The sequence below is a fragment of the Trichechus manatus genome, unplaced genomic scaffold, assembly GCF_000243295.1.
Source record: "Trichechus manatus latirostris isolate Lorelei unplaced genomic scaffold, TriManLat1.0 scaffold00001, whole genome shotgun sequence".
Classification (NCBI taxonomy): Eukaryota; Metazoa; Chordata; class Mammalia; order Sirenia; family Trichechidae; genus Trichechus; species Trichechus manatus.
In genome coordinates this window covers 41,706,733-41,733,125 of record NW_004443937.1, presented here as the reverse complement: position 1 = coordinate 41,733,125, position 26,393 = coordinate 41,706,733, and the positions used below count along the sequence as shown (strand labels likewise).

At 43.4% G+C, this 26,393-nt stretch overlaps 1 protein-coding gene across 1 annotated transcript in view; it reads left to right on the top strand.

Annotated features, from left to right (window-relative positions):
* CADPS (calcium dependent secretion activator) overlaps positions 1 to 26,393 on the top strand; it is a 548,960-nt gene that overhangs the window by 437,744 nt on the left and 84,823 nt on the right. Inside the window, 4 exon segments of the mRNA XM_023727714.1 lie at positions 4,948 to 5,104; positions 5,875 to 6,016; positions 17,415 to 17,570; positions 21,922 to 22,069. Of these exon segments, the coding sequence (XP_023583482.1) occupies positions 4,948 to 5,104; positions 5,875 to 6,016; positions 17,415 to 17,570; positions 21,922 to 22,069 (603 nt within the window).

Sequence of the window (26,393 nt, the reverse complement as noted above, 5' to 3'; positions counted from 1 at the left end):
GGACTAACCCCCAGGCATCTAAACCTTGGACTAACCCCCAGGCATCTAAACCTAGGACTAACCCCCAGGCATCTAACATTAACTTGGGTTAGAATGTTTTTCTACTCTATTCTTTATGATGTTCTTTTCGGCTTGGGGCAATTGGGGTCCAAGAGATGGTCAGTATGCTCTTCCAGCTGTCCTCAAAATCGTCCCCAGAGGCGAGGGGATCTGGTCTGGCCTCCCCTGTTTTGGTGGTTGTGGCTTTTCCCAGGATATCTGATCAAATCGACACGGTTTTTGAAGGCATGGCTATGAGTGAAGGGTTTTCCTCCGTCCCAGTTGAGCTCTTAAGTGAATGACAGAAGAAAAACCACAGGATAGACTTGATTTGTAATCAAGTCATTCTCTGAGGCTGCTACAGGCTAAGAGAAAGGGTGTGTATTTTTTCAGATGACTCAAAGGAGCTGCCAGAGGACTGTGTACATTCCAAAGAAGGCATATTCACTTTTCCAAAAAGCCCTTTTTCACTAAATTGATCATTCTCTTAAACGGCCCTGATAACCATCATCACAAAATATTTTAATCTTACATATCCAAAATCCACTTTGAGTGAATAACTAGGGCAGAAATCAATTCAATTCTGTGTTCATTCCGAACTTCAGAAGTTAGTATTGAAAACTTTAGCAGACTTGAGAATTCCAGAAACCAAGTTTGCTTTTAGATAAGTGCACGGGAGTGTTCCCCAAATTACCAATTTTACCCGATCACAAAATCTCGTTCCTTGAGATCAATTGATTAATTAATCAACCCATTAAAAGCTACTGATGGAGCATTTGCTATTTGTTGAGCACTGAGGCACCCATCTGGGTGATTTTTCAAGGACAAAGAGTTAGTTATAAGGTAACCTAGCCCTTCAAGCAACAGAATACAGAGTAGCCAAGAGCTCGAGCTCTGAATTCCAGCTTTGCCTCTTCATGCTTTGTGACCTTGAGCTAGTTCCTTCACCTCTTTCATCCTGTGTATTGGAGATCATACTAGAATCTACCTTATGCTGCTGTTGTTGGGCTGGAAGACCACGTGAAGGGAAGCGTTTGGTATCATGCCTGACAGTAAGCACTCAACAAAGGTTGGCTATTTTGTTTATTAGGAACAAATCACTAAGGAAGCAAAATATGTAAGTATGTAATCAAGAAAAGCACAAAACCTAAGTGGAAAGTACCAAGTGAATGATACAGTCAAAATGTATTGAAAGGGGAGTGGCTTCGTTTCAAGGTGGTATAGCCAAAAAAGGTGCCTCCACCTGTTCTCAACCTTTAGTACCGATTGCAATCACCTGGCAAGCTCTTCCAACATACCCCATGCCCAGGCGTCACCCCAGCTTAATCAGTGTGATTCTCATGGGGAAGGGCCAAGCACTGGTAATTGTTTTAAAGCTGCCCAGATTATGCCAGCGTCCAGCTGGACTTGAGAACCGCTGGGCTGCAGCAGAAGCTGTAGGATCTGCACTGGCACACCAAAGATGGGTTGCTGCTGCCCAGAAGGATGGAATTCAAACAAGTTTTTCTCTACCGACCGGTACTCACTGCCATATTCTTTGGGTGCTCAGTAAACTCTAGAAAATCATCCAATCATAAGCATGGATTTTGACTGTACAGCCATGTGTTCGGTGGTCTGACAAAGAGGAAAGTGACAAATAGACTTGCCTTCACCCCCTGAAAAAAATAGTCCTTAAAGCCATTTTTAATTCCAAAATAAAGCAATTGATGTCCCAATAGAAAAAATTCCCAGCAGCTAAGAATACATCATATATACATGCATGCAGTATATGGTAGCGATTATCACATTTATAACTTTTTTTATTCTGTTCTAGGGTCTAAGCTGTTAAAACACACACATGCACACAGAAACACACAGGGATTATGCCTTCATATATTTTTGCTTCACTTTCCCAGTCTCTCTCTCTATGTATATGTATGTATATGTATATATGGATTGTGGAATATAGAGGGGTACATATATACATGCTAGTTTGTGTGCAAAATATACAGTGTATTTAATGTGGTTGACTGTACCCCTAAAACCCACATCTTTGCCTTTGAATAATGAAAACTGTTGGGTAAGTATTTAGAAGCCAAGGTATAACTCCTCATTGTCTTTGGAAAAGGTTTCTAAACACTTAAGATGTCTACAAATATTATTTTAGCTGGTGTACAAAAATAGCATTCACCTGTGCCAGCGAGCATAAAATAAATAAATATAGTTTTTTTAAAAAAAGCCTTGTCTTGCCCAACTCACTTACGCAGACTCTGTCCATGATTGAGCTTACCATGTGGCTCTTCGGTTGTTACTTCTCTTGCTAGAATCTTTTGCTCCTTCTCAGAGAATCAGGTGTCACTATGGGGTTTTGAAAGAATTACCTAGGATGTACAGAAATAGCCACAGTCTCCACAGCTTCTACAACCCCAAATTTAAATTCTCTTGGTTCACTAGAGTCCTCCGTTCCTCTGCCGAGCTTCAGTGGTGATAATTCATATCACAGTACTCATTGTTCTTTGTAGGGCTACCTCGCCATAGGGTGATGAACACAACCAACCACTGTAGATCTTTGCTCAGTAGTTAAATTACACCTGGGGGCTCAGTTCTCTGTAGATGGTAGAAGCGGGTGCTTCCTGTGGCCTCTGGTTTGCAACTTTTAAATTAAAAAGCTGGTGAGAACGAGGTGGGCGACTGGATTAAAGCATTTTTAAGTCCAGGCGTTTAGGGTTGCTTTTTGTTCGGTTGGTTTTTTTCCTGTCATCCTGGAGCAAAATCATGTCGGGAAGGCAACTCAGTCTCCCCAGTAAATGTTTTCCTGGCCTCACCGTGAAGATGGAAAGTTAATTTAGTGACTAGAGAATTCGTACTGGCCAACCTTTGGTGTGCCTTTGTGAATTTTGCCAACATCCTGGATCAGGGTTGATGAGAGCCAGCCCTCCAGATAGGGTTAGGGTGGGGTGGGTGGGGCCTCCAGCAGGTTCCAGTGATGAGATGGCCTCTGCCTAGGAGATGGGTGGCTGGGGAAGCGCCAGGGGTGGGAGGGAGGATTTCTTCCTCTTCTGGACTTCACCAGGCAGTCAGTGGAACAAACCCCAAAGCCCAGGGCCTTTGTCCCCAGGTGGTATCACTACAATAAAACCTCATTGGTTCAGACCCAAATACTTGGAATTTGTGACAATTCAATTGCAGATATGACTCTGAAGTTTCCTTAAGTAAAATGTTTGACAGGATCTCAAATGTCTCTGGAAATTCTAAAGGTTCTTCTTACAAGTTAGATGAACCCAGAACATTTTTTTCCCCTCTCAGGGCCTATGAAATTAAAGCTTCTCTTTGTCTTCAATTTACGGGTGAGCTTACCTTACAATTATTAGAAGTTTTTTTAAAAAAAAAAAAAAAACTTTCATATTTGTAATACGTTCGTATGAAAACCAAAGTAGACCAAATGAATACCTTTTAACTTGGTACCCAGTTACAGACTGCACTGGAAGCAGTAAACTGATACGTCTGTTTAGAAAGCCCAATCATTTAGGCTGTGTTGCTGACACTCTCGCATCTGCCCTCCCCATCGCTCTGAATCAGTGAGGTCTTACTGTAAATTCAAATGGAAACAGCAGGTGTCTATCTCCAGCCAAGCCAACCTTGCAGAATGGTCCATGACTTGATTTTTTCCATTTAATTTGCAAACCAGCCACATGTTGATAAAGGAGAAGTAAGTAAAATGAAGTCTCATGAAAGAAGCGAGGTGGACTCCTAGCCTGCCTCTTAGGGGCTATTAGAATATCCCCAATAACTAAGAAATCACAGAAGAGCTTGGCCATTGAACAAACTCTTTCATTTATGGAATTCTCTCCATAATCATCCTTCATGTTTCCAAACGCCTTCCCATCTTTTTTTTCTTTTTTTTTTTGGTGAATGCTCCGGAAAGTGTTTCCAATGTAAATACTTTATGGCCTTGGGTGGGGAGGTGGGGGATCAGGAGGGGCTGGCAATTTTTTTGTGTTTTGTTTTTCTCTGCTGTCTTTGAAATCAGCCAAAAGGGCCTGTTGACACCGCCACTCATTCTGCATGCTCCTGCCAGAACTGATTAGTCAACATGCATGCATGCCTTTGAATCGCATTCACATCTGGCCCAGTCCGATGCGAATGTGGCCCCCGAGACCCTGCACAATGATTTCCAAGGACCCATGTGCATGAAAATGAGTTACTTCACTGATATTTTTTGGTTTTCAATGTACATATGTGTCCAACCCCCCAGAAAAGTAAGTCCTAATTTTACTGAGGGTTTCCTAGCCTAAAGCCTGATCCTTCCTACAGAGCAGATACCAAACCGAAGGCTCCCTGCTTAAAGAGATTTTGACTCAAAAGTGTTGTGGCAATTGCAACAATGGCTCCCTTTGACCTGGTATGAAATAGGAGAAACATTTCCCATGTGTAGGGAAACACGAGTCCTTGCATTTGTATGAGACCATAGACAATTAAGCCCCAGGCACGTAGATAATAAGGTGAACAATATCGCAAAATTTCAAGTTAGCAGACCAGCAGAAAACCCATAAACACAGTGAAGAAACTCCCAAATTCTAATACTTTAGAGCAAGAACTAGCCCACAATGGTGATCAAGAGCATGACTCAAAACATAGTGAATTATTGTAAATTGAACAGAAGTTGACGTCTGTCGTTTGTACAGCAGCATCCTCTGACCAAGAGGTCAGAATAGAGTCTCTAAGGCAGCCCGGCATCATGAAAGGCATGGCCTTGGGACGCTTGGAGACCCTGTTGTATCAAAAATGCTGTTCTCTTTACAATAAAATTACCAAGCCCTGATGGATGCACAATCAATCTTGAACAGTGAAGTCGTGAGTTCATGTCCTAGGTCCAAGAGGGAAGCTCATCACGTCTTTGTCTGTTGTTTTTTCTGCCACATCCCAAAGGCCTTTGCATGGTGGTCAGACTTAATGGTGGAGCACGCCGAGACGTTCCTGTCACTCTTTGCGGTGGACATGGATGCAGCATTAGAGGTGCAGCCCCCAGACACGTGGGACAGTTTTCCACTATTTCAGCTGCTGAACGATTTTCTCCGCACCGATTGTATGTATCACCTTCCACTGTTTGACATTCTTAAGTGGTGTGCAGATCAACAGGCGCTGAAACATCCTTAACCCAGGCAGACTTCAGGCTGGGTATAGCTCTTCATACTGTTATTATTACTTAAAGAAAGAAAAAACTACTCCCACAGCAGATAGACATTCCCTTTCTTCCAACAAGTGTCCCATTGCAAGATGTCCCTCTCCTAGACAGAGGAGCCCAAGGGCCGTGTGAGAAGAGGTGTCCACCCTGTGTGTTTTAGCTTCTCTCGAACAGGTTAATTAACTTAACCTCTTCACATTTGGCAGTTTTTATCAAAAGATGCTTTCTAGATAAAAAAACGATTTCTAGCTAAACAACACCCCATCTTACAGTGGCACAGAGCCATAAAACAGAGCTGCTTCCCCAGGGAGGGTGGTAGAGAGGAGGGCTCTTCTTTCTTCTTGGTGCCATAATGGGAGGAGGGGGGCGAGTGCAAGGTAAAACGAACAACGAACAAGAAGTGTGGATTGTTGTTTTTGAAAGCAGCACGATTCTTTTTCCGTTCAGAGGGGCGACACAAACGGGTAAAATGTTTTTGAGGTCCACTTTTTTCCTTCCAAACAGATTTAAGCACGAACTCTGATACTGTTAGTGTACCTTATTTTTTGCCTCTCTTTCTGGCTTCCTTCACAGGAGCATGCTTAATGTAGGAGACAATTGCCTCTGTGTGTACATTGTACATTGATAAAGCGACTGTGGTTTCTTACCAAGCTTTTGCTTATCTGTTCTAGATAATTTGTGCAATGGGAAATTTCACAAACACCTGCAAGACCTGTTTGCCCCACTTGTTGTTAGATATGTGGATCTGATGGAGTCCTCAATTGCACAATCCATTCACAGGGGCTTTGAGCGGGAGTCATGGGAACCAGTCAAGTAAGGAAACCTCTTTTGATACCATCGGAGTTTGGGTGCGAATGGCAGAGAGTCATACAGAGATGGATTAATGGTGTCATAGGGTTTTTACTGTTCGCATGGACATGTTTTCTGCTGTGGTGCTCATCATCACCCATTTGCCAAAATGGAGGGGGGAAGAGGTTGAGAAATGTTTTAGGCAACAGAAACTTTGTTTTATTGCACCAGATAGGTAAGGAATATAAGCCTGGCTATGACATTTGTACTGTGTATCGTACTCCCGTGGTGTTATCCCTGGGGATTAGTGCTTCCCAAAGTATGCTTCATGGGTGCCTCTAGCCAAGGAATCGGCCGACTTTTTCTGTGAAAGGCCAGATAGTAACTCTTTTAGACTTCACGAACCATTTGGTCTCCGTCACAACTACCCAACTCTGTCATCGTAGTGCAAAACCAGCCATAGACAAAACAAGTGAGTCCGGCTGTGTTCCCATAAAATGTTTGCAAAAGCGGGAGGCTGCCCTGCGGGCCATAGTTCACCCTTGCCTGATCTAGGCCTCTGAGACATACCTCAGAAAAAAGACAAGACTCGACAGCCAAGTGTGGTTAGGAAACGTTATTTACCCTACTGGCCCACCCCACAGCCTTGTCTCCTGCAGAGCCACAGAGCACACTGGTGTGTTTCAAAACTGAGAATGTAGTAATACGGAATCTTGTTTAACTCTGTTTAATCCAGAATGTCCTAAATGTTTTTTCACCACGGCGCTTATTTTTTTTTTTTTTTAATGGGATATGTGTCCTGCAGGACAAATCAGAAGAAATCCTGTGGGCAGTGAACTGGTCAGTTTCCACAACTGTGTGGCGAATCTTAGAACCTATTTGAGGATGTTTGGCAGGTTCAGTGCCACCTCCAGTCCCCAGGAGGGAGAGGGCTGATGCTCTAGCCTGCCCGAGTGTCAGCTCTGACTCCCCTTTCTGGAAAGACAGAGGACTCCTATCGGAAGAGTTTTCTGGTGTGATTGGAAAAAGCTCTGATAAAGCCTGGTATTGGCTTTGCCCTGTTAGAATCTCTTCTGCTGTAATAACATCATTTTGTTCTCTCCAGCCCCTTCATCTTTGGGATGTAGCAACCAGAATGAGTCTATGTACAAGCAAACTTCCAGGCACTCCAGAACAAATACACAAGAGGCTGTATTGCTCAGTTCAGAAGCCTTGACTCACGCCCAGTCTTGAAGCAATGTTCTGAAGTGCGGTCCTCCCTCTAACATTACATTGTACGAGACTCTGACTGATACAGACGTTAATGCCGAATTGCTCTCTCTGCCTCCCCCACAGCCGAGCCACGAGGGACCTTTCTTGGCCCAGGTTAAGAAGCGGTAGCTCTTCATTTGCACGCACCGAGAAATCTAAATTTTTGGCGCGTTGTTTTCAGGCTTGTAACAGTCTGTTGATGTGACCCTGCAGGCTTTTGTCGCAGGAGGATAAAACTGGGTCCCTTGATGATAAGGCGTCAATGGGGGACTTTTTTTTTCTTTCTGAAGAGTCACTATAATCAAGACGATTGTTCTTTGATGCGAAAAGGAAAAGGAGGTTAAATTAGTAATGTCCATATGCTTGAAATAGCAGTTACTGACTTGGATTTAAATGTGAAGGCCGCCGCTACCAAAACCCGTGGGAGAAAACGATCAGCTCCTTCACTGTTTCTTAAATAGCCCTAGATATAGGGCCTCATCCTCCAGTTACCAGCCAGAAGGCGATTGTTTGAACTGCTCTGAGTTTGTGTTGTCATCTGAAAGGCTGATAAAAAAAACGTCCCTACCCAGTGTCTGAAAATTGTCGGGAAGCCCCACAATAATGTCACTAGGGTCATCTTAAATTTAAGATCTGTAAAATTCTCCACAAATCAGATATAGGACCATTATTCCTTTTGAAGCGTTAACTATCCTTAATACTATCAGAAGTAAAGAGAGAATCAAAGTCATTTTCATAATTGAAAGTCTCAGCCTGGGAATGTTTGGTGGGGGATTCTTGTGCTGATTAAAAAAATAAAATGTGAACTCTTAGATCAGTCATTTAAAAGATCTGAAAATATATGAAGGAGTGATAGATGTGAACAGTAACCTGAGAATACTTTACGTAGATGTGTTTTTTTAAGTAGCTTTTTGCTGTCCAAGATTACACTGTTGGTTACTGAACGTGCTTGTAGTTTGTTCAATTCATGCTAAATAGTACGTGCCTTTCAGAGTATATGGAGATATTTGAAAGTGCCAACAAAACATAAGCTAAATTAAAATTCTCTGAAACCACACACATTTTATTAGCTGATTTGTAAACAGCATGCGGATACCATGGGACAGCGTTGCAGAATGGCACAAAATGGACAGAAATCAAAGAGATTGGGGGCGTGTTTATGTGCCGAGAGAAGGGCGTTTCTCCACGCTTCCACCGTGTGAAGAAAAACAAAGTGTGAACCTTCATCTGACCACTTAGTACCGTGTTGACAAAGAAGCAGGCATTTCTTTTTCCTTTTGGACAGCAGAAGAAAATGCTACAAGATACAGATTTTACTAAAAACAGAGCAAAAACTTTGCTCTTCAGATTATCTTGTTTCAAAAGATGACGCTAGAAAAGGAAATAGAGATGTAATCATCATCTGGGTTTGGTACAATGGAAGTCACTTGATTGAAAGAGTAAAATGTCTAAGTCCCATGGCTACGTTCCTCTGAAAGCTGGCCTTCCAGCTCTGCAAGGAGAGAAAAAGAGGCTGCACCTCAGTTTCCGTTGAGCCAGATACGGTCGTGGTTGGAATCTCTGCGCCTTGGTGAGCAATGTCGTCTCCTAGCTTCTAACCAGAGCTGAGGATAGCTAGCCCATGTTAATATAATCTGGAGCCCATAGCCCTTCGTGGGAATCAATCAGGACATGTCTTAAGGCCACCGCCCATAGTTGGACAGGTTGTTCACAGCCCTCCCAGCAGCCCGGGCGGCGGGCGACATGTCTACCAGCTTTTCTGCATCAGCTCATTCTTCGTCATCACAGCCTTCAGTGTGGAAGGAAGCTTAGAAAGTTCCAATCCAAAGTCTTGCCCCGTTCAGGGCCCCACTGCTACCTTCCCTCTGACAGATGGTCCCCCAGTCTCTGCTTCAGCACCTCCAGGCACAGAGAATGTCAGGATGGCCCTGAATGGTACAAATAAACCCTGCTTCTTGATAGATGCCCTCTGCAAAATCTGAGTTTCTTTCTCAAGATGCGTGCGCTCTCTCTCTGCCTGAGATACACGTATGAAAAGCAATTTTAAAAGAATGCCCTTTTGTAGATTGCCTCTTAATGATATTAAACCATTAGACCAAAGACACCTTGGCAAATATCTAGATGGCCTGGTGTGAAATAAACGAGCACTGGGCTTGGGTTCAGAACTCCTGACTCTGCCAACAACTTGCTGGGTGACCTCTGGCAAAGCACTTGACCTTCCTGAGCCTCGGGATCCTCCTTTGTAAAACAAGGGCTCTGAATCCTCAAGGCTTTTCCAATGCCAGTATTCCCGAAAATGTGATGCTCTGTGTTCACACACGTGTTTGATCAGCACTGCCTCCCCAGCACCTGGAACAGGGCCTGGGACATAATAGGTGTTCAATAAATACTTGTTGATTGACTGACTGACATACTTATTAAGGAGCTCGTGCAGGCCACGAAAAGTAAGGATACAATAGGAAAATTATGGGGATGGGAAAGAGAAAAAAAGATACATTCCCCTAGTTGGGGATTTCAGCGTAGTTGGGTCTGAGCAACATGCACAGAAGAAAAATGACTTTCAAATACCAGTTATGCCACTACAGAGAGGTGGCTCTTTTTCAGAGCACCTGGGGAGTGTGTTGCACACACCAGCTGTATTCCATGCAGTCACAGGTACAGAGAGCAGAGGGCAGAGTTGTGAGAGAGCAGAGGAGAGGGGAACCACGGCTAAGGGATCCGAGACGTCATGAACGAATTGCCTGGGGAATCGGGTGCATGAGCCAGGGGGAAATACGAGAGAAAGCCGAGAGTGCTAGAGAAACAGTGGACGGTGGGTTTGGGCCAGCGTGCATTATACAGGAGGCAAGCATAAGGTTGAAGCGGATGGTTGGGAGGTTCTAAAATCCCATGAAGTTCAGAATTTTTATTCTCTAGGTCTCAACAAGGGCTTTATAGCCCCCCCAAGCCAGCAAAAATTTGTTCTCTGGAGGCAGGCAGACAGAAACAAATCGTATTCTTTTTATGAATAATGTGCAGGTATACATACGCTGGAGTTCCTGGGTGGTGCACATGGTTAAGTGCTCAGCTACTAAACAAAAGGTTGGCAGCTTGAATCTACCCAGAGGAGCCTCAGAAGAAAGGCCTGGCAATCTCCTTCCAAAAGAGCATAGCCATTGAAAACCCTATGGAGTGTAGTTTTACCCTGATATGTATGGGGTCGCCATGAGTCGGAATCCACTTGACAGCAACTGATTATACGCAGAGTACATAAACAGATATACAGTATATCGGTGGTATTAAATTTTCATAGAACAGTGAGGGGTGGGGTGATGATATAAAATAAAAGGTTAAGAAACTCCACTCTAGACTCTAGAAAGATATTACAGAGTGCGCATGCCCCAAAGTAAGGGCTAAGTCTAAAAACACAAATGCTCATGAAAGTAGAAGGCTTTCCGTATCTTAAATTTAACCCCACCCATGAATCTAAACCAGAGGTCTTGGAGAGAAGGTCTAGCTATATTCCTTCCACATGGAGACTCAGTCTTGATTAGAATAATTCTAGAAAGCGAAGAATGACTCTGCCTGTAGTCACTTCTATCAGCAGAAATGATGAGGCATGCACACATCTGTAACGTTCATCCATGCAAGGGAGAGCAGAGGAGAACATTTTAATCCAGTGATCCAGGGACAGACCCTTTCACCTGAATGGGAACTACTCTTTTTTAGCAGAGTTTCCCAAGTGAATGAAAGAGTCTAATTTTTAACCTATCAGTCGTTAGGATTGCAATTCACACTTCTTGTATGATCCAGAGATACCCAATCATGATCCTCACAGAGGAGCGTGATGGACGTATTCATAGGTAGTTGCTAAAGGGCCCTCTTTAAAATAACGATTTCTTATGTCCATCAGCAGCTCCAGGAGCGCAGTCTGAACTAAGTGCTACTGGAAAATGCCCCCTTTTCTCATGGATATTAGTAAACTGTTATGCTTGGAATTGCCTCTTTGATTATTAAGATAAGTTATTAACATCCAAATGAAGTATTAGTGACATTAAGAACACACATTATTTTGCTGCAAGCAGAAATACCAAGCGTGTTTCATCCTTGTAAAAGTAGAGCATTTTAATATGTCATACGAAGGGAATGTTTCTCTACGAGCCCCGTGTAGTGGTCCAGTCAAAATGTCATATTTTACAAATACAGTATGTTTTGATTAATATGAGAATTTAAAAAAATTGTCGTGTGCAAAACGAAGCTCGTTTCTGGTTTGCGTGCCCACCATCCGCTAATATGGTTGAATTGAGTTGCTTCCGCAGACATTTGTATGTTACTCATTCCTTGCTGCTTTTAATTTGCTCAGAATTGACATTTTCACTTTGCAGGCTGCCATCTCTAAAGATCTCCTAATTCCTTGATCACTGTTGAGCATGTGTAGTCTTTAATGATCACATTTGCTTATATAGGCTTACACATGTCCCGGTGGAAATCGCCAACAGTTTTGTTACATGGCAGTGTTTAAGACTGAGAACCACCCGGGACGGAATTCACAGGCAAATTCCCCAGTAAAACAGAAACTATGTAAGGAAAAGACCCATTTTCCCTTCTACCTCATAGTCATATTTAGCTCATGTTCTCTTGACCATTCCCGTAGACTGGCCTTTAGTCCCAAATTGTTGTTCGGTGGCGTCGAGTCAGTTCTGACTCGTAACAAACCTATGTACAACAGAACAAAACACTGCCCAGTCCCGTGCCATCCTCACAATCGTGGTTATGCTCGAGCCCATTGTTGCAGCCACTGTGTCACTCCTTCTCGTTGAGGGTCTACTTCTTTTTCACTGATCCTCTACTTTACCAAGTGTGATGTCCTTCTCCAGGGACTGGTCCCTCCTGATAACACATCCAAAGGAGAGACTTATAGTTGACTTTCCCAAAATGTGAAATGTATTAGACAAACCTGTCAGACACCTGTTTCCCTTAAGGAAGAGGATGCCAGGTTGGCACTTCTGCATTCTAGGTTTTTCAGTTGAAAAGTCAGAGCTATGTGGCCATTGTGAGAGGGTGACTTGTTTCTAGAGGGTGCAGAATTTCTGGCTTAGCAGGAGGCTTGTCTCGCTAAGCGAGCTCAGAAGCAGCCCCAGCCACTGCAGGCGTCCTATTAGTCAAACACAGCTTGCCCCGGGCAGAGCTGCTTTGGCAAAACTGCTCTCCTCCTGCAAGATCCAAAAAGAGAACCTCAACTCCTTTGCCAAAGTGCTGTCAGCTCCTCTCACATGGGAAGGCTCTTCTCAGATGCAGAGTTGGGCTGGGCTCTACTGTGCCAGGGGCTTTGGCCCGATGGAGCACCCTTAAAGTGCCATGACAGAGGAACACAGGAGCAGCCTGTGTGGCAGTGCACGACACAGGCCCCCCAAAGGATACGGTTGATTCAAGTTGGGTTCTTCGTTTTATTTTCTCTCGACTCATAAAACCGTCCATCTCTCTTTCATTGTATCAGCTGGTCAGTCTTTGTTCGAAAACAGAAAGCTGGACAAGATAACCGTTTTAACCATTCTACCTTTTTTTATTTTAACGTTTTACAGCAAAATCATAGCTCTATTAATTTTCATGAACTGCACACACCCTTGTAAGCATCGCCCAGATCAAGAAACAGATCACCACGAGTCTCCCCGCTCCCCTGCCATGCTTCCTTCCGGTCTCTGTCCCACTTCCGAGGGTGACCACTATGATATGAGGTTACATTTTAAATCCCCTTTGGGCCAAAGAATTTAATGTAAGAGCTGAATCGGGGAATCTTTTCTTTTCCCAGGTACCTGTTTCTATGTGTAAACCTTTCTCCACTTTAGTGAAACTTAATTTTCTTCCAGCGTTGTATAGAATTATCTCGCACTGATCCTTTTTCTTGATAAGATTGCTTCCTCTTAGCCATCAACTCTGACATCCCATTCCAAGTACACCAGTCTCCAAAAGTAGCCATTGGAAAGGATTTCGTTTCTGTATGTCACCATTATGTGTGCATTCAAGTGGGTGAACTTCCTGTTACATCTTTTGTCTAATTTCTGACTCGTAATAAGTGCCTTAATCAAAAATAATTTATAAACAAAAACAAACAAATCAGAGTGTCCCACCATTTCTCTCAATCTTGGCTACGTCACAGCATCCCCAGTCATAACAACACCGAGGGTCCCATGAACCTCAAGTTCTCAGTATGACATAGGTGCTAGGTGCTTTTGGCAGTCACTTTGGAAACAGAAGGGCTCTCCCAGAGCCATTTAAACAATGTGATCATTTTGTAGGGGTGCTCCATGAATGTCCACGCTTTTAAGTCGCTCTGTGACAGTTGTTTTTCTGGGTTTTTTTTTCCCCCCGTTAACTGTTGTCATTTCTCTCTGAATACTGAGCTCCACCACAGCTTTCCATCCATTAACTGCTTTCTGGGAGTGTGTTGTTTCTGCTCTTGTCTTGCTGTGGGCTCAGCCAGTTTATTTACAACTGTCGTGTGCTTTTGCCACATCTGCATTGTCACTGTGATGGTATTTTTTCTTTCTGTCTGTTTCTTCCACAGGAGTTTAACCAGTAACCTACCCAATGTGAACCTACCCAATGTGAACCTTCCCAAAGTACCAAATCTGCCAGTTAACATCCCTCTAGGCATCCCACAAATGCCTACTTTTTCGGCACCGTCATGGATGGCTGCTATATATGATGCTGAGTGTGTATTCAGTTCACATTAGACCTAATTTAAATTTAAGTAATCTTGGCATGGATATGTATTATTTCCATACATCCTATATAACAGAGATGAAGATAGGTAATTAGACATATTTTGCTGATCATACAGAGACAATATTGTTTATTTCTGGCATGCATCGTGTTTGTGAGACATTTTCTATATATATACAGCACTAACAATTTGTCTTACGCCCACTGAACGCTTGAGGAACGATGTTTCACTTCCTGAGTTCTTTTGCAAAAGCATTATGCCCTTTTTTTTTTTTTTAATGCAGGTGACATGACATTAGGAGTTACTCATGCAAAAATAGCCCAGGAAACCTCTTTAATGGGCTAGCCAGTCATCTCTGACCTGATGTAAATTTAAGAGGAAAATACACTTACCTAGAAGTTTTTTGGGTTTTGTTTAATAAATAAATAATTTTCTAGAAACTGTAAGAACCATAGGAGCCCTGGTGGCTCAGTGGTTAAGAGCTGTAGCTGCTAACCAAAAGGTTGGTAGTTCGAATCCACCAGCCACTCCTTGGAAACCCTATGGGGCAGTTCTACTCTGTCCTATAGGGTTACCATGAGTCGGAATCGACTCGACGACCATGGGTTGGTTTTTGTTTGGGTTGGTTTGAACCATAAAGCTTATTTCTGTGTCACCAAATGGTAGGATATAGTAATAGTACGTTCAGGGCTAAATGACGACTTGTGAATGGATCCAGCCTTAATAATGCAGACATTCTGTAAAGATACTTTCAAGGGTTATAATGCAATATGGAACATTGAGAGCTATCTAGGTAGCAAGAAGGTCTTTGGGAATTTGAAAATTCAAGATTCAAACCACAAAACATTTGAATTTTTGGTAGCCACATCATCCGTGGTCTGAAAGGCAGGCATGCCTGCGGTGGTTTCCCTTGGGGCTGCTCCATCGCTTTCAGCCGGCACTTTGGAGATGTGGGGTCTGAGCAGCCATGGTTTCTAGCTTAGGAAACAAATCCTTTGTCCTTGTTTCCTTAGTGGGAAGACCCAGCACTCCTAAATTCTACCTCAGAGAAATCAAATTAGAACCACGTGCATGATTTAATACGTGCAATAAGGTTTAGCGGTTCTGTAGCCTTCTTTGATCCTTGTCTTGGACCCGAGCTAATTACAGGCCAGATAAGCTTTTTCTAGAAAGAATAAATTGGCACATTTTCAAAGGGAAGTGTTATTATCAAAGGAATAAAAAATGATCTGAAGCTGGCAGTGATGTTCTGAAATCTTACAATCACATCCATCAAGATGGTCCTCGGCATTTTTATTTTCGCAGTGATCCAGCTAGAGAACAGGACGTTTAAATGACAGCTGTACCTGGCTCCTCCAAAGCTGTCTCATATTTATAACAACCTACATTTGCTTGCGAGCTCACAAAGAAATCATATGGTCAATGTGTCCGATTCTCTTTTAAAGACAAAACCTCCAAAAATTTACTTCTGAAAAACAATCTTCTAAAAAAAAACCCACAAATCATATTCATGCTAAGATGACTAATATTAAAAGTTAGATTAGGTAGTATCTGTTAAAAATTTTAAAGAATAAATATCTGAAAGCTTCTCCTACCTTCCTCTGTGCATGCTCTGTGACATTGTTTTTGAAAAGATATGAATCAAGACATTGTGATAACGCAGCTAATGGTCTCTGTTCCATTAATTAAGGCATGAGTGGGAACACGTTTTGGTAACTGCTCAGCAATCAAAATAATCTTGGTGCTATTGCCTTAACATTAACAGTTTATCTTAAAAATAAAAAGAAAATATTCTTTTCCTCATGTCAAAACTTAATAATAAGCTCTTCAAAGAAAAGGAAAAAAAAAACCCTAGAAGAATTTTTTGAAACTCTGAAACCAGATGGGTGTCAAAATGTTGTTGTAATAAATACCAATTATTGCATTCATGTGTACTTAATGATTTAAAACATATAACCATGCAGTTCCAAAATGGGACTTAAGCTAGACAAAGTTGAGGTTCTTTTTCCCAAGCATAGGATGGGGTCAGGGGAAGGATGAACTTTCCCGGGGGGACAGTGCGTTCCCCCGCCTTTGAACAGTGCTTACGGCAGTATCTGAGAAGAAGGTGTGGGTTCTCAGTCACCCACCGGGAAATGCCTGATTCTATATCTTTTCATAATTCCGGTCACCTCCTTTGCCACCTTTCATTTTAAGGACGTGTTTCCATGTTACCTGCTCCTTCGTGTCAGATACATCTACGTACTGACCTCAGACTGGTCTGTCCTTGAGAGCATTACCCTGTTGGTCCAGGCCGTAGGGTGCCTGTCGGCATGTTGGGAGTTTGCCCCTCCCTACCCCGCAGTAGCTGTGTACGCGTTTATGCACTAGCTCTATTTCTCTCTGAAGCATTAATTCAATGCAGCTGGCATCTGTCACAATAGAAACACCCACTCTCATCTGTTTCTATAGACGATGTCAGAACAAGTGGTAATGCATGGTTTGTCGGACATCTTATAAATTACCGTGTTAGCATTAGTGGTATGCGAGGAAGGGGGTGGGGGGCGGCCTCCCCTCCGAGCTCCAAATGGGATTGTTACGAAGAGACAGCCAGCCAAGAAGGGCAAGAGGGTGAGAGATGGAGCATTTCCTGTGCACAGGCTTTCTGAAGACGCCCCAGGTAAACGTCTCTTAGACGTCATTGTGTAGAAAGGGATCCAGACCAATGTCTCCATCTGTACAGAAGGCTGGTAAGATGGTGCAGCGGTGAAGGAGCTCAGGTTTTGAGCCCTAAAGCATTGCGGGTATCCCTTGTCCACTCACCGGCCCCCGTCGCCCTCGGCCTGGGGCTGCCTATGCAGTGGGCTGGCCTGTGATAATTGCAGGAACAATTAAACTGACCAGGAATCTTGGCTTCAAGGTATCCAGGTGTGCCCGTCTTGATTGGAGTCACCCCGATTTCTTTCCAGCTCTTCAAGAGAGAAAGAGGTCCTCGCCCACCACTGTGTTAGCACTGTCCTTTGGAAACAGAAGTCCTTTTGCAGTCTTCAAGGCCTCCGCTCTGGAGGTGGGCTGGGGAAATGCATGAAACCCTGAGTGTTAATAACTGCATGTTGTCATGTAGTTATTATCTGCTGAGACTTATTTCTCCCCCTGGTCCGTGGCCTTCATTTGAATCATCACATGTGTTAATGTGGTTATCGAAAGAAGGCTGATTTTTACCATACGCTGTTCTCCTACTTGTTATGGGACAATACCTTCTTCAGACTTCTCACTGGTCTGGAATAATTGGCCGAGCAAAGCAGACTGAGTCGTGTATGGTAAAACTCAAAATCTGCTGGTGGGGATGGCCCCGCCTCCACTGCCAGCACACGCCGTTCTGTATGTGGAAACCGCTGTGTGCCTTCCAGCCCCGGTTGCCTTTGTGTCAGCTGTTTCGGAGCCTGAGGCCAGTGGATGACTCTTGTTCTCTGATCTTTATTCTGCCAGTAATGGATCAGGCACCTCAGAAGATCTGTTCTGGAAACTCGATGCCCTGCAGACCTTCATTAGGGACTTGCACTGGCCGGAAGAAGAGTTTGGAAAACACCTGGAACAACGGCTAAAGCTCATGGCCAGTGACATGATTGAATCTTGTGTCAAAAGGTAAGCGTAGGTGGCTGGACAGGTTCTGCATGCTTTCTCTGCACTGATTAAGGAAGGCTAGATGGCGCGGTGGTTAAGAGCTATGGCTGCTAATCAAAAGGTTGGCAGTTCAAATCCACCAGCCACTCCTTGGAAACCCTATGGGGCAGTTCTGCTCTGTCCTGTAGGGTCGCTGTGAGTCGGAATCGGCTTAACTTCTTTGGTTGTTAGATGGCCACTTGGTCAATTGGCCATAATTTGGAGCTTTTTGGAGAAGTAATTGCTTGTCAAAGTCAGCTGGAGTGTTGACTGCCCAAGCCTAGACTCCATCCACCTGCCCCTCACCTGTCTCAATCCCAAAACAATCTGACCACAAGTTTCTAGTGGTTGTTGGCTCCATGAGGGAAGGATCCACATCTGTTACTGTTCATCTCTACAGCCCCAATATCTAGCAACTTCTGGCACAAAATATTCACTTAATAAATACTCGTGAAATGTATGCACGTGTGCACGGTAGGATGGTTGGATGGAAGAAAGAGAAGGCAATGCAGTTCTAGAGCTAGCATATCCAGTACAGGCAAGCAGGAATCTAATGATTCACGAGCAATGTAGGCAGGACCTCAGCACCATCATCCATCCTGTAGACATGAACTGAGCACGTGCTATGGGCCAACTGTGAGTTGTCTTGCCCAGCGTCTAACTAGGTATTAACAAGGGGGTGTGAAATATTGAACGTGCATTTTGATGCCCCACCAACCACCTGCTTTGTCGCTGTGGCACATCGTATTGAGGTGGGAATGCCGCATTTGAAGTTCCCAGGCGGATAGTCCTAAGAAGGAGCAGGGAAGAAAATGATGACAGTATGCATCCATTCAACAAAAATTGTCTGAGCACCTCCTATATGCCAGGCACAGTGCTGAGTTCTTGGCATACAACGAAGAATGGGAGACCACATCGCTTCCCTCATGGAGTATCTCTATCTGTTTATAAGATACAGAAATGAAATTCCTCTGATTTAACATCATCATCATCACTCTGCCTATCTTCAGACACACGTCCAAGTTCCTTTTCCAGCTCATAATGGTTTAATTATTTTTCTCATTGAAAAAAAACCTCGGGCAGCTCAGGCCACTCCAGATCTCCAGATGCTGTGTAGTTCAGTTGATCAGTTGCAGGTGATGGGGGCTGGGTTTGGCTAGGAGTGCTCTGAGTTCATCCTTTTATATCTTGGAAGAATAAAAGAGAAGTGAGAGCATCCAAAGTGGAAACTCAAAAGGCAAAAGAGCAACTCAGTCCCAGGGAGGTGGGTGTCTCAGCAGGATTTGGGAAAGGAGAGATGCTCTAGAGAATCTGGGCAAGTGTCTGATGCCACTTCTGGAAGCTTAAAGTCCTGGTGATCCAGATTTTGTGTTTTACTATTTTCTTCCCATTCTTGGAACTAAAGGCAGGACTATATCTCAAACCCAAGGTCAAAATGCTCCCTTAGCGTTCTGAATTCCAGCATCTCATATATAAAACAAGATGCCATTGAGTCAATCGTGACTCATGGCAACCCCATGCATAGACTATATCAAGTTCAGGAAAAGCAACTCTCTTTTCCTATGGTCAAACCATTCCACCAAAAACAAAAAACCTACTTTCTTTCAGGACAGTTCCCTGAGGCAGAAAGTGGTCCCCTGATCTGTTCCAGGGGCTGAAATGCATTAGAATTAAAACTTACTTACGGCCAGCTTTTGAAGTGGTACACACAGTTGCACAGTAAGACATTCATATCCCTCTCTGAGAAGCCAGCCTGCTGAGAATAAGAAATAGGGAGATGCTTAGAGACAGCGGGAAGACATGTGGATGTCAGAGGTGACGGTGACTCTGTTTTATCCCTTCCCACACTGTAGTGACACCTTTGTGAGTCAGCTACCTCATAAAGTGTGAGCTGCTCAGAGGCAGGGAGTAGAGCATATTCTTTCTTTGTGCCCTTTGCTCTCCCCAGGTCTCAGCCCCATGCTTGGCACGCAGCAGCTGCTGAGTAAACTTCTGTGGACAGAAGTTGGTCATCAAGACATGTGTTCCTCTCACTGGCCCTGGACGATTAAATTTCCTGATGTCCCTTTCAATTAAAGCCCTAAGCATAAGCACAAGGCGAAAATAGGTGGAAATATCAGCCTCAGAGCTCCAGACTCAGAGGGAAGAACGTGAAGATGTCCTTGGTTGTTCCAGGACGGAGAGTCTATACCAGCAGAGCCTAGAACCCATGCCTTCCCCTTCGGGACAGAATCCACAGCCCCTTGTCCTGGAAGGACAACTTAGTAAGGGCATTGTTTCTTAGCTGTAAGTTTGCAAAATGCGAGAAAGGCGCTTCTCATTTCTAAGTTTCGTCACTCATTTAACAGACATTTGCAGAGCCTCCAGTCTAGTCTGTATCGGGTACCGTACTAGGCACAAAACGGGTACCTGACTCTGCCCTCAAGCACAGTTGGTTTCATTAAGTGGCCTCTCCATTCCTGGCTTTTGGTCCCATAGAGAAAATGTCGGTGTGTATCAGCCCTCTCGGTCACATTAATTTTGCATTCAGCTTCCTCTCTCCACAGCACCACACTCCAGGGGCTATGAGCAGTTCTCCTGCGAGAGCAGAAGACGTTTGCTTCATTGAGAGGGAGCCATGTATCATTTCCATTTCTCTAGCAGGGCCGGAAGTGGCACACCAGCTTCCGCAGATCAGTACAGGGACCCGTCCAACTCCATCCCCGTCGGGCTACCTTTCCACAAAGCCAGAAAACGAAGCATGTTCAGTGCAGCTTAAAATGATCAGCATGATTAGAAAGTGGCTTCATGCACTGAGCCTTTAGAAGCCAAGATACATTTATCTTTAACAGGATCCTATAATATATAGGGGTGTTGTATGGTTTTTTTTTTTTTTTTAAGTTTTTTTCTTAAGAACTGGGCTTCCAACCTTAGAAATTAGACTTGGCTTCCCTGCGTGCACCCGGGTGTGTTAGCAAGCTGGCACGTTTCCTGAGCTAACTTAGCTGTGCCGTCCTCCTGGGCACTGTTAGAAAACTATGAGTGCAGTACCTCTTCAAGCAATGCTTTCCTGGGGGCTGCGTGATCTCCAGGACCTGACAGTGAACAGGGCTGAAAAGACGCACTGGACCAAAAGAGGCTTTAATAAGGCCACTTGCTAACTAGGGTGTTTTTCTTTAAAGACAAGTGATGATGTGACCCACTTCTCTGAAACCGTTTAAGACATAACCAGGCCCCTTTACAGTGCTGATACTGAGGATCATATACCTGCATTACCAGCTGGCCACGCCAGGCTAGGTTTTGCCTGTAAATGATGAGCACATTGCTGGTGTCATTCTGTGATCTGACTATGTCAGAATTGGAGTCCCTGGGAGGTGCCAACAGTTTATGTGCTCAGCTGCTAACGAAAAGGTTAGAGGTTCAAGTCCACTCAGAGGCACCTTGGAAGAAAGGCCGGGCAATCTACTTCCAAAAAATCAGCCATTGAAAGCCTTATGGAACACAGTTCTGCTCTGACACACACATGGGTCTTCATGAGTCAGAACCGACTTGACTGCAACTGGGTACTGGTACTGGGACTATGTCAGAATTATGTTAGGCTTCCATCATTACACAATTCTTGAATTGCTAAGTATACTATGACATTTTGAATGATAAAAATAATATATTCTTATTGCAAAATAATAGGTTGACGTTGGAAAAAAACAACATAATAGAAGTTCCCCGATACTACTCTTCCGATTTTCGTTTCTTCCCCTAGGGTAGCCATCTTTAACAGCTTAGTGTATTGCCTTTTGCTTTAACGAGCAAAAAAATATTTGTGTAGTCTCTAAAGCAATATAATAAACGTGTTGGATTTCAGTCTCTTTTAAAACCAGAAAGAACAAAAACAATAAATGTCCCTTAAGGTTTTTTTCCCCACCATGAGGTTTTGAAGATTAGAAGCCGTTTTTTTGTGTTTTTTTTGGTTTTTTTTTTTTTTTTCAGTGAAGTGATTCAAGGTGGGCAGTTGCCCACGTGAGAGAAGGTGCATATGCTATAATGCTGTAATGGGGTTTGTGTTCACTCATTCATCCTCCTGCAGTTGGGTTCGCCATAGCATGAAGACGACAGAAGCACACCAAGCTACAGGTGTTCCGTGCACTGCCGAGAAAGGGGGGCTTATGTGGCTGTCTCTGTGAATAGGCCCGCCATGGTCGGGAAGATCATTTAAAAGAGAACACATGGGAAGTCGTTGTCAATTGAAACTGATTACAGCCTCCTATTTTCTTTTTCCCTGACCTCTTGGAAAATGTCTTCTCCACCTGCTGCCATCTCAACGCTGAACTGGTCTTTTCCCACTTTGTTTTAATAGAACCAGGATTGCATTTGAAGTTAAGCTGCAAAAAACCAGTCGATCAACAGATTTTCGAGTCCCACAGTCAATATGCACCATGTTTAATGTTATGGTGGATGCCAAAGCTCAATCAACAAAACTTTGCAGCATGGAAATGGGCCAAGAGGTAAAAAAAAAAAAATTTAAAAAAAAAAACAAAACATATTTTTTCCCCTCTATCGATCATGTAGAAGATATCTTCACAAATTCCTTCTATCTACTAGGTTCAGAAATATACTTACACACAGTCTGCAGATAAGCTTGTGGTATCTGTTTGTCAAATACATTTCTAAGGCGTGTGCTGGTGAGAATACCATTCACTTGGACCTGATTCTTGGCGGGAGTTGGGGTGGCCGCAAAGTTCCTTTAAGCCAAATCGTGTTTGATGACCTTTCTCATTAGGCTGGTGTCTCTAACAGATCTGTGTTTGCCAGAATGCAGGTTATTTGCATGCGTGAGGTGCATTTTATCACTTTGAACATTTGGAAAGCAGGAGGTCTTTCTTTCTTGCACCAGGCAATTTCCGTAACTTATCATGTTAGATCACTCTGTTACCAGTCCCAGGCCAGCAGGTTCCGGAAATCGTAGACTTTTCGATTGATTGAATTGATTGTGAAACTTCCATGACCAAAAGTTTCATCCTTTGCTAAGTTTCCAATGCCAAGGCGGTATTTAAAATGTAAAGGAGAAGGAAACAGCAACTTGGGCTTGATTAAAGACTATCACGATCATTTCTCTCTGGTGGCCTTAAGCCAGCTAGATATTCATATACCAATTTAGAATTAATTCAGAAACATTTCTGGCAACTCTCATGTTGTTGCCAATTGGCATAAATTGCTCCTAAATCAGATCTTCGATACCAGCCTTACATGCTCAGAATTTTTACTAAATTATATTTGCTCTTATTCGCTATTTATTTTCTCTCTCGGCACCTTCCATTTTTAAATGTGGCTTGGTGGTATTCTCTTCCTGGCAAGATCCTCTCCATCCTTGTTTGTCCCCAAGTCATTTCCTCTGCCACCCCCAGGCAGCTTCAGGAGCAGAAGGGGCCTCTCCCCAGGGGTTACACTCCAGGCAGCGGGGTCAAACACAGGTAGCCTCTTGCTTCTCTTCCCGGACCCATTTGCTGCATTTGAATGATCTGGGGCAGAGGTTCTCAAATGTCAGTGTACATTAGACTCATCTAGAAGGCTCCTTAAAACACAGATTGCTGGGCCCCACCCCAAGAGTTTCTGATGGATCTGGGATGCGGCCCAAGAATTTGCATTTCTGACAGCTTCCCTAATGATGCTGGACGGAGGGGCAGCACTGTGAGAACCAGTGGCCTGGAGACTCAGTGACTAAGGATGAGTAGAAGGGCACAGGCACTAGGACGACCCCCTACTGGAAGGCCTGGGTTGGGTGTCCAGACACATGGCTTCTGGCCCTGACTGTGCTGCGGACTGAGTTGGGCAAATCATTCATTCAGCCTCTTTGAGTCTAGGCTTCCTCATCTCTAAAATGATAACACTATTCTGGTTTGATTCCGGCTGCTTGTAGCTGCAGAATTGGTTCTTCAGACCTTACCCAGAAGGCCAACATATGAAACGAATAAAAGTAGGGCTTCTCTGACTGACATGGGAAAGGGGATGAGGAAGAGAGAACCGCGAGGCTGAGCTGCCATGTTCCTCTCCACCTCTGCGCTTCTTCACTGTCCAACGCCCACCACCCACGCGAGCATTTCTGGGGGACTGTGAGCAAGCCCTTAGGCTTCGGAGAGCCCGCTTTTAAAAACCTATTTTTTGTGATCTCTAAAGTTAATTAAGATCCCTTTGAGCTCAAACTTTCCAGAATCCTATCCCCTCTGGATTTTTCTCCCCTTGGAGCTTCTTTTTTTGTTTGTTTGTGATACAGTTCACATACATTTTGAAATAAAATTCACATACATTCACAAAGTTGTACAACCATGACTACTATTGAATTTCAGAACATGTCTTCCCTCCAAAAAGAAATCCCATACCAGATAGCAGTCACTTCCCATTGCCTACCCCTCTACCCCCTACCAGCCCTAGGCAACCACTAATGTCCTTTGAGCCTCTAAGTATATGCCTGTTGTGGACATTTCATATAAATGGAATCGTATTACATAGGCTTAAGAGTCTGGCATCTTCCACTCAATGTATTTCCAAGATTCATCCTTGTCCTAGCATGTTATCAGTTTCTTTTTATGGCTGAATATTTCATTGCATGGATATACCGCATTTTGTTTATCCATTCATGAGTGGGTGGACATTTGGGTTGTTTCCATCTTTTGGCCATTATAAATATTGCTGCTATGAACATTCATGTACAAGTTTTTTATGTAGACCTGTGTTTTCGATTCTCTTGGGTATAGAGAATTCCGTATTGGGTATTCTCTTGGGTAGAAGTAGAATTGCTGGGTCATATGATAACTCTATGTTTAAGTTTTTTTTAGCAGCTTTAAACTGTTTTCCAAAGCAGTTGCATAGTTTTACATTTGCACCAGCAATGTATGAGGCTTCCAATTTCTCTATATCCTCACCAACCCTTTTTAGAGTCTTTGTCTTTTTGATTACAGCTATCGTATTGATTTTGATTTGCAGTGATGTTGAGCATCTTTTTAGGTGCTTATTGACCATTTGTATATCTTCTTTGGAAAAAAACATCTATTTAAACCCTTTGCCATTCGTTAAACTGGGTTATCTGTCTTTTTATTGTTGAACTGTAAGAGTTTTTTAAAATATATTCTGGATACTAGATCATTATTGTATATATGATTTGCAACTATTTTCTTCCATTCTGTAGGCTGTCTTTTCATTGTCTTGATGGTGTCCTTTGAAGCACCAATGTTTTTTTAACTCTGATGAAGTCCAGTTCATCTCCCTCCCCTAGGAGCTCCTTGAGGTATCCATGTTAACTGAGCTTCACGAGGATGCCATCCTACCCGAGGGAGGGAGGGCGGGTACAGTAGGAATGACTTTCTTCTCCCCTCAGCAGCTCTTACTGTCCCTCCCCACACTGATGAAATTATGGCCATATTTAACAAGCACCTGCATACCTGTTCAGCACAGCTGAGCAATTCTTCCAAACAAGCCAAGTCAAGCTGATGCTGACTTTTTTTCTTTTTGAGCTGGGAGTCTGAGGAGAGTAGTGGGATCAGGGAGCGGCTACAGACCCACTCAGGATCAGATGAAAGTTATAGAGCCATTTTCCAAGGGAAAAAAATACTTTAACACAATTTTACTATTTAATTTCACAGGGTCCGTGGACCCTTAGGCCCAACCATGGACTCTAGTTGAAGATCCATCCTGAGAAATAGCAAGTAGACTTTTATCACAGTAGCCCCTGTCTCTCAGCTTTACCACTTGTGTGCTAGGATAGTATGAGACTGGCTTAACCTTGGAGTCTGGATTTCCAGAAGAGCAGGTAGTCCAGTGGCTTGATCATGCTGTGGACCTCATACCCTGGCTACCAAACTGTGACCTTGAACAAGTCTCTTATTCTTGTAGAATTACTGTCGTCATCATTTGTCAAATGAGGGATTTAGCATGTCACACACAACCTTTGGGTTGCGTGCACCTAGCTGAAATTGGGGAAGAGGCCCCCTAATTTCTAGATGTGAGATTAGAAATTTGCATATGCCCCAATAGTAGCATTTTTGAGACTAGACAGCAGTGCCTATCTCTTCCTGAACGTTGTTCTATTTGATAAAGTAGAAAAGGCTAAGTATATTCCCCCATGAGACTCGAAGTGATTTTTCTTTTTAAATGAAAACCATAACAGGATTTTTAAACATTTTCTGCTTTTGTGATCGTTATTAAGGGCCCATGCGTACTGCATTCTATTCCATAATTCTGATCCGAAGGCTCTTGGTTTTCCCAAGCCATACTGGAAGACCTGCCACACCATTTCTCTTTAATGTCATTGAACTGAAGACATCTAGTGACCAGCTCATCAGAAGTTGGGGTCTCTTCTGACCTTAGAATGCCAAGTGGCTCAGAACAGTCAGAACGAAGCCAGACATCACTGTCTGTAAATATGTATTTCCTCTGAGGGGCCACCAGCACAGTGGCTCTGACCTTGAGCAGAACTTCAAGGGGAAGTCATTTTTCTCACTTTGGAGAATGGGGATGCTCAGTAGAACTGGCTAAGGATGACTGGAAACATCCTAAAATTGAGAGAAGAATAGATGGAAATCCAACGTTTTTATGTAGTTTCCACCTTGTGGGTGTTAGATATTAAGTACATGTGAAAAATCTAGTTACCACTACCTGCCTCTACCTGGATTCCAGCTCCTTTGACCTACTTTAGACTAGATACTGGCCAGGTGATACAATGTTCTCCAATTTTAAGATTGCTTCCTGAATTTCGTCGTTGGAGTGAACACTCATCTAAAGGCAGCTGTTGAAACATTTGTTACCCATACTTTTCCATCTTAAATATTTATTTTT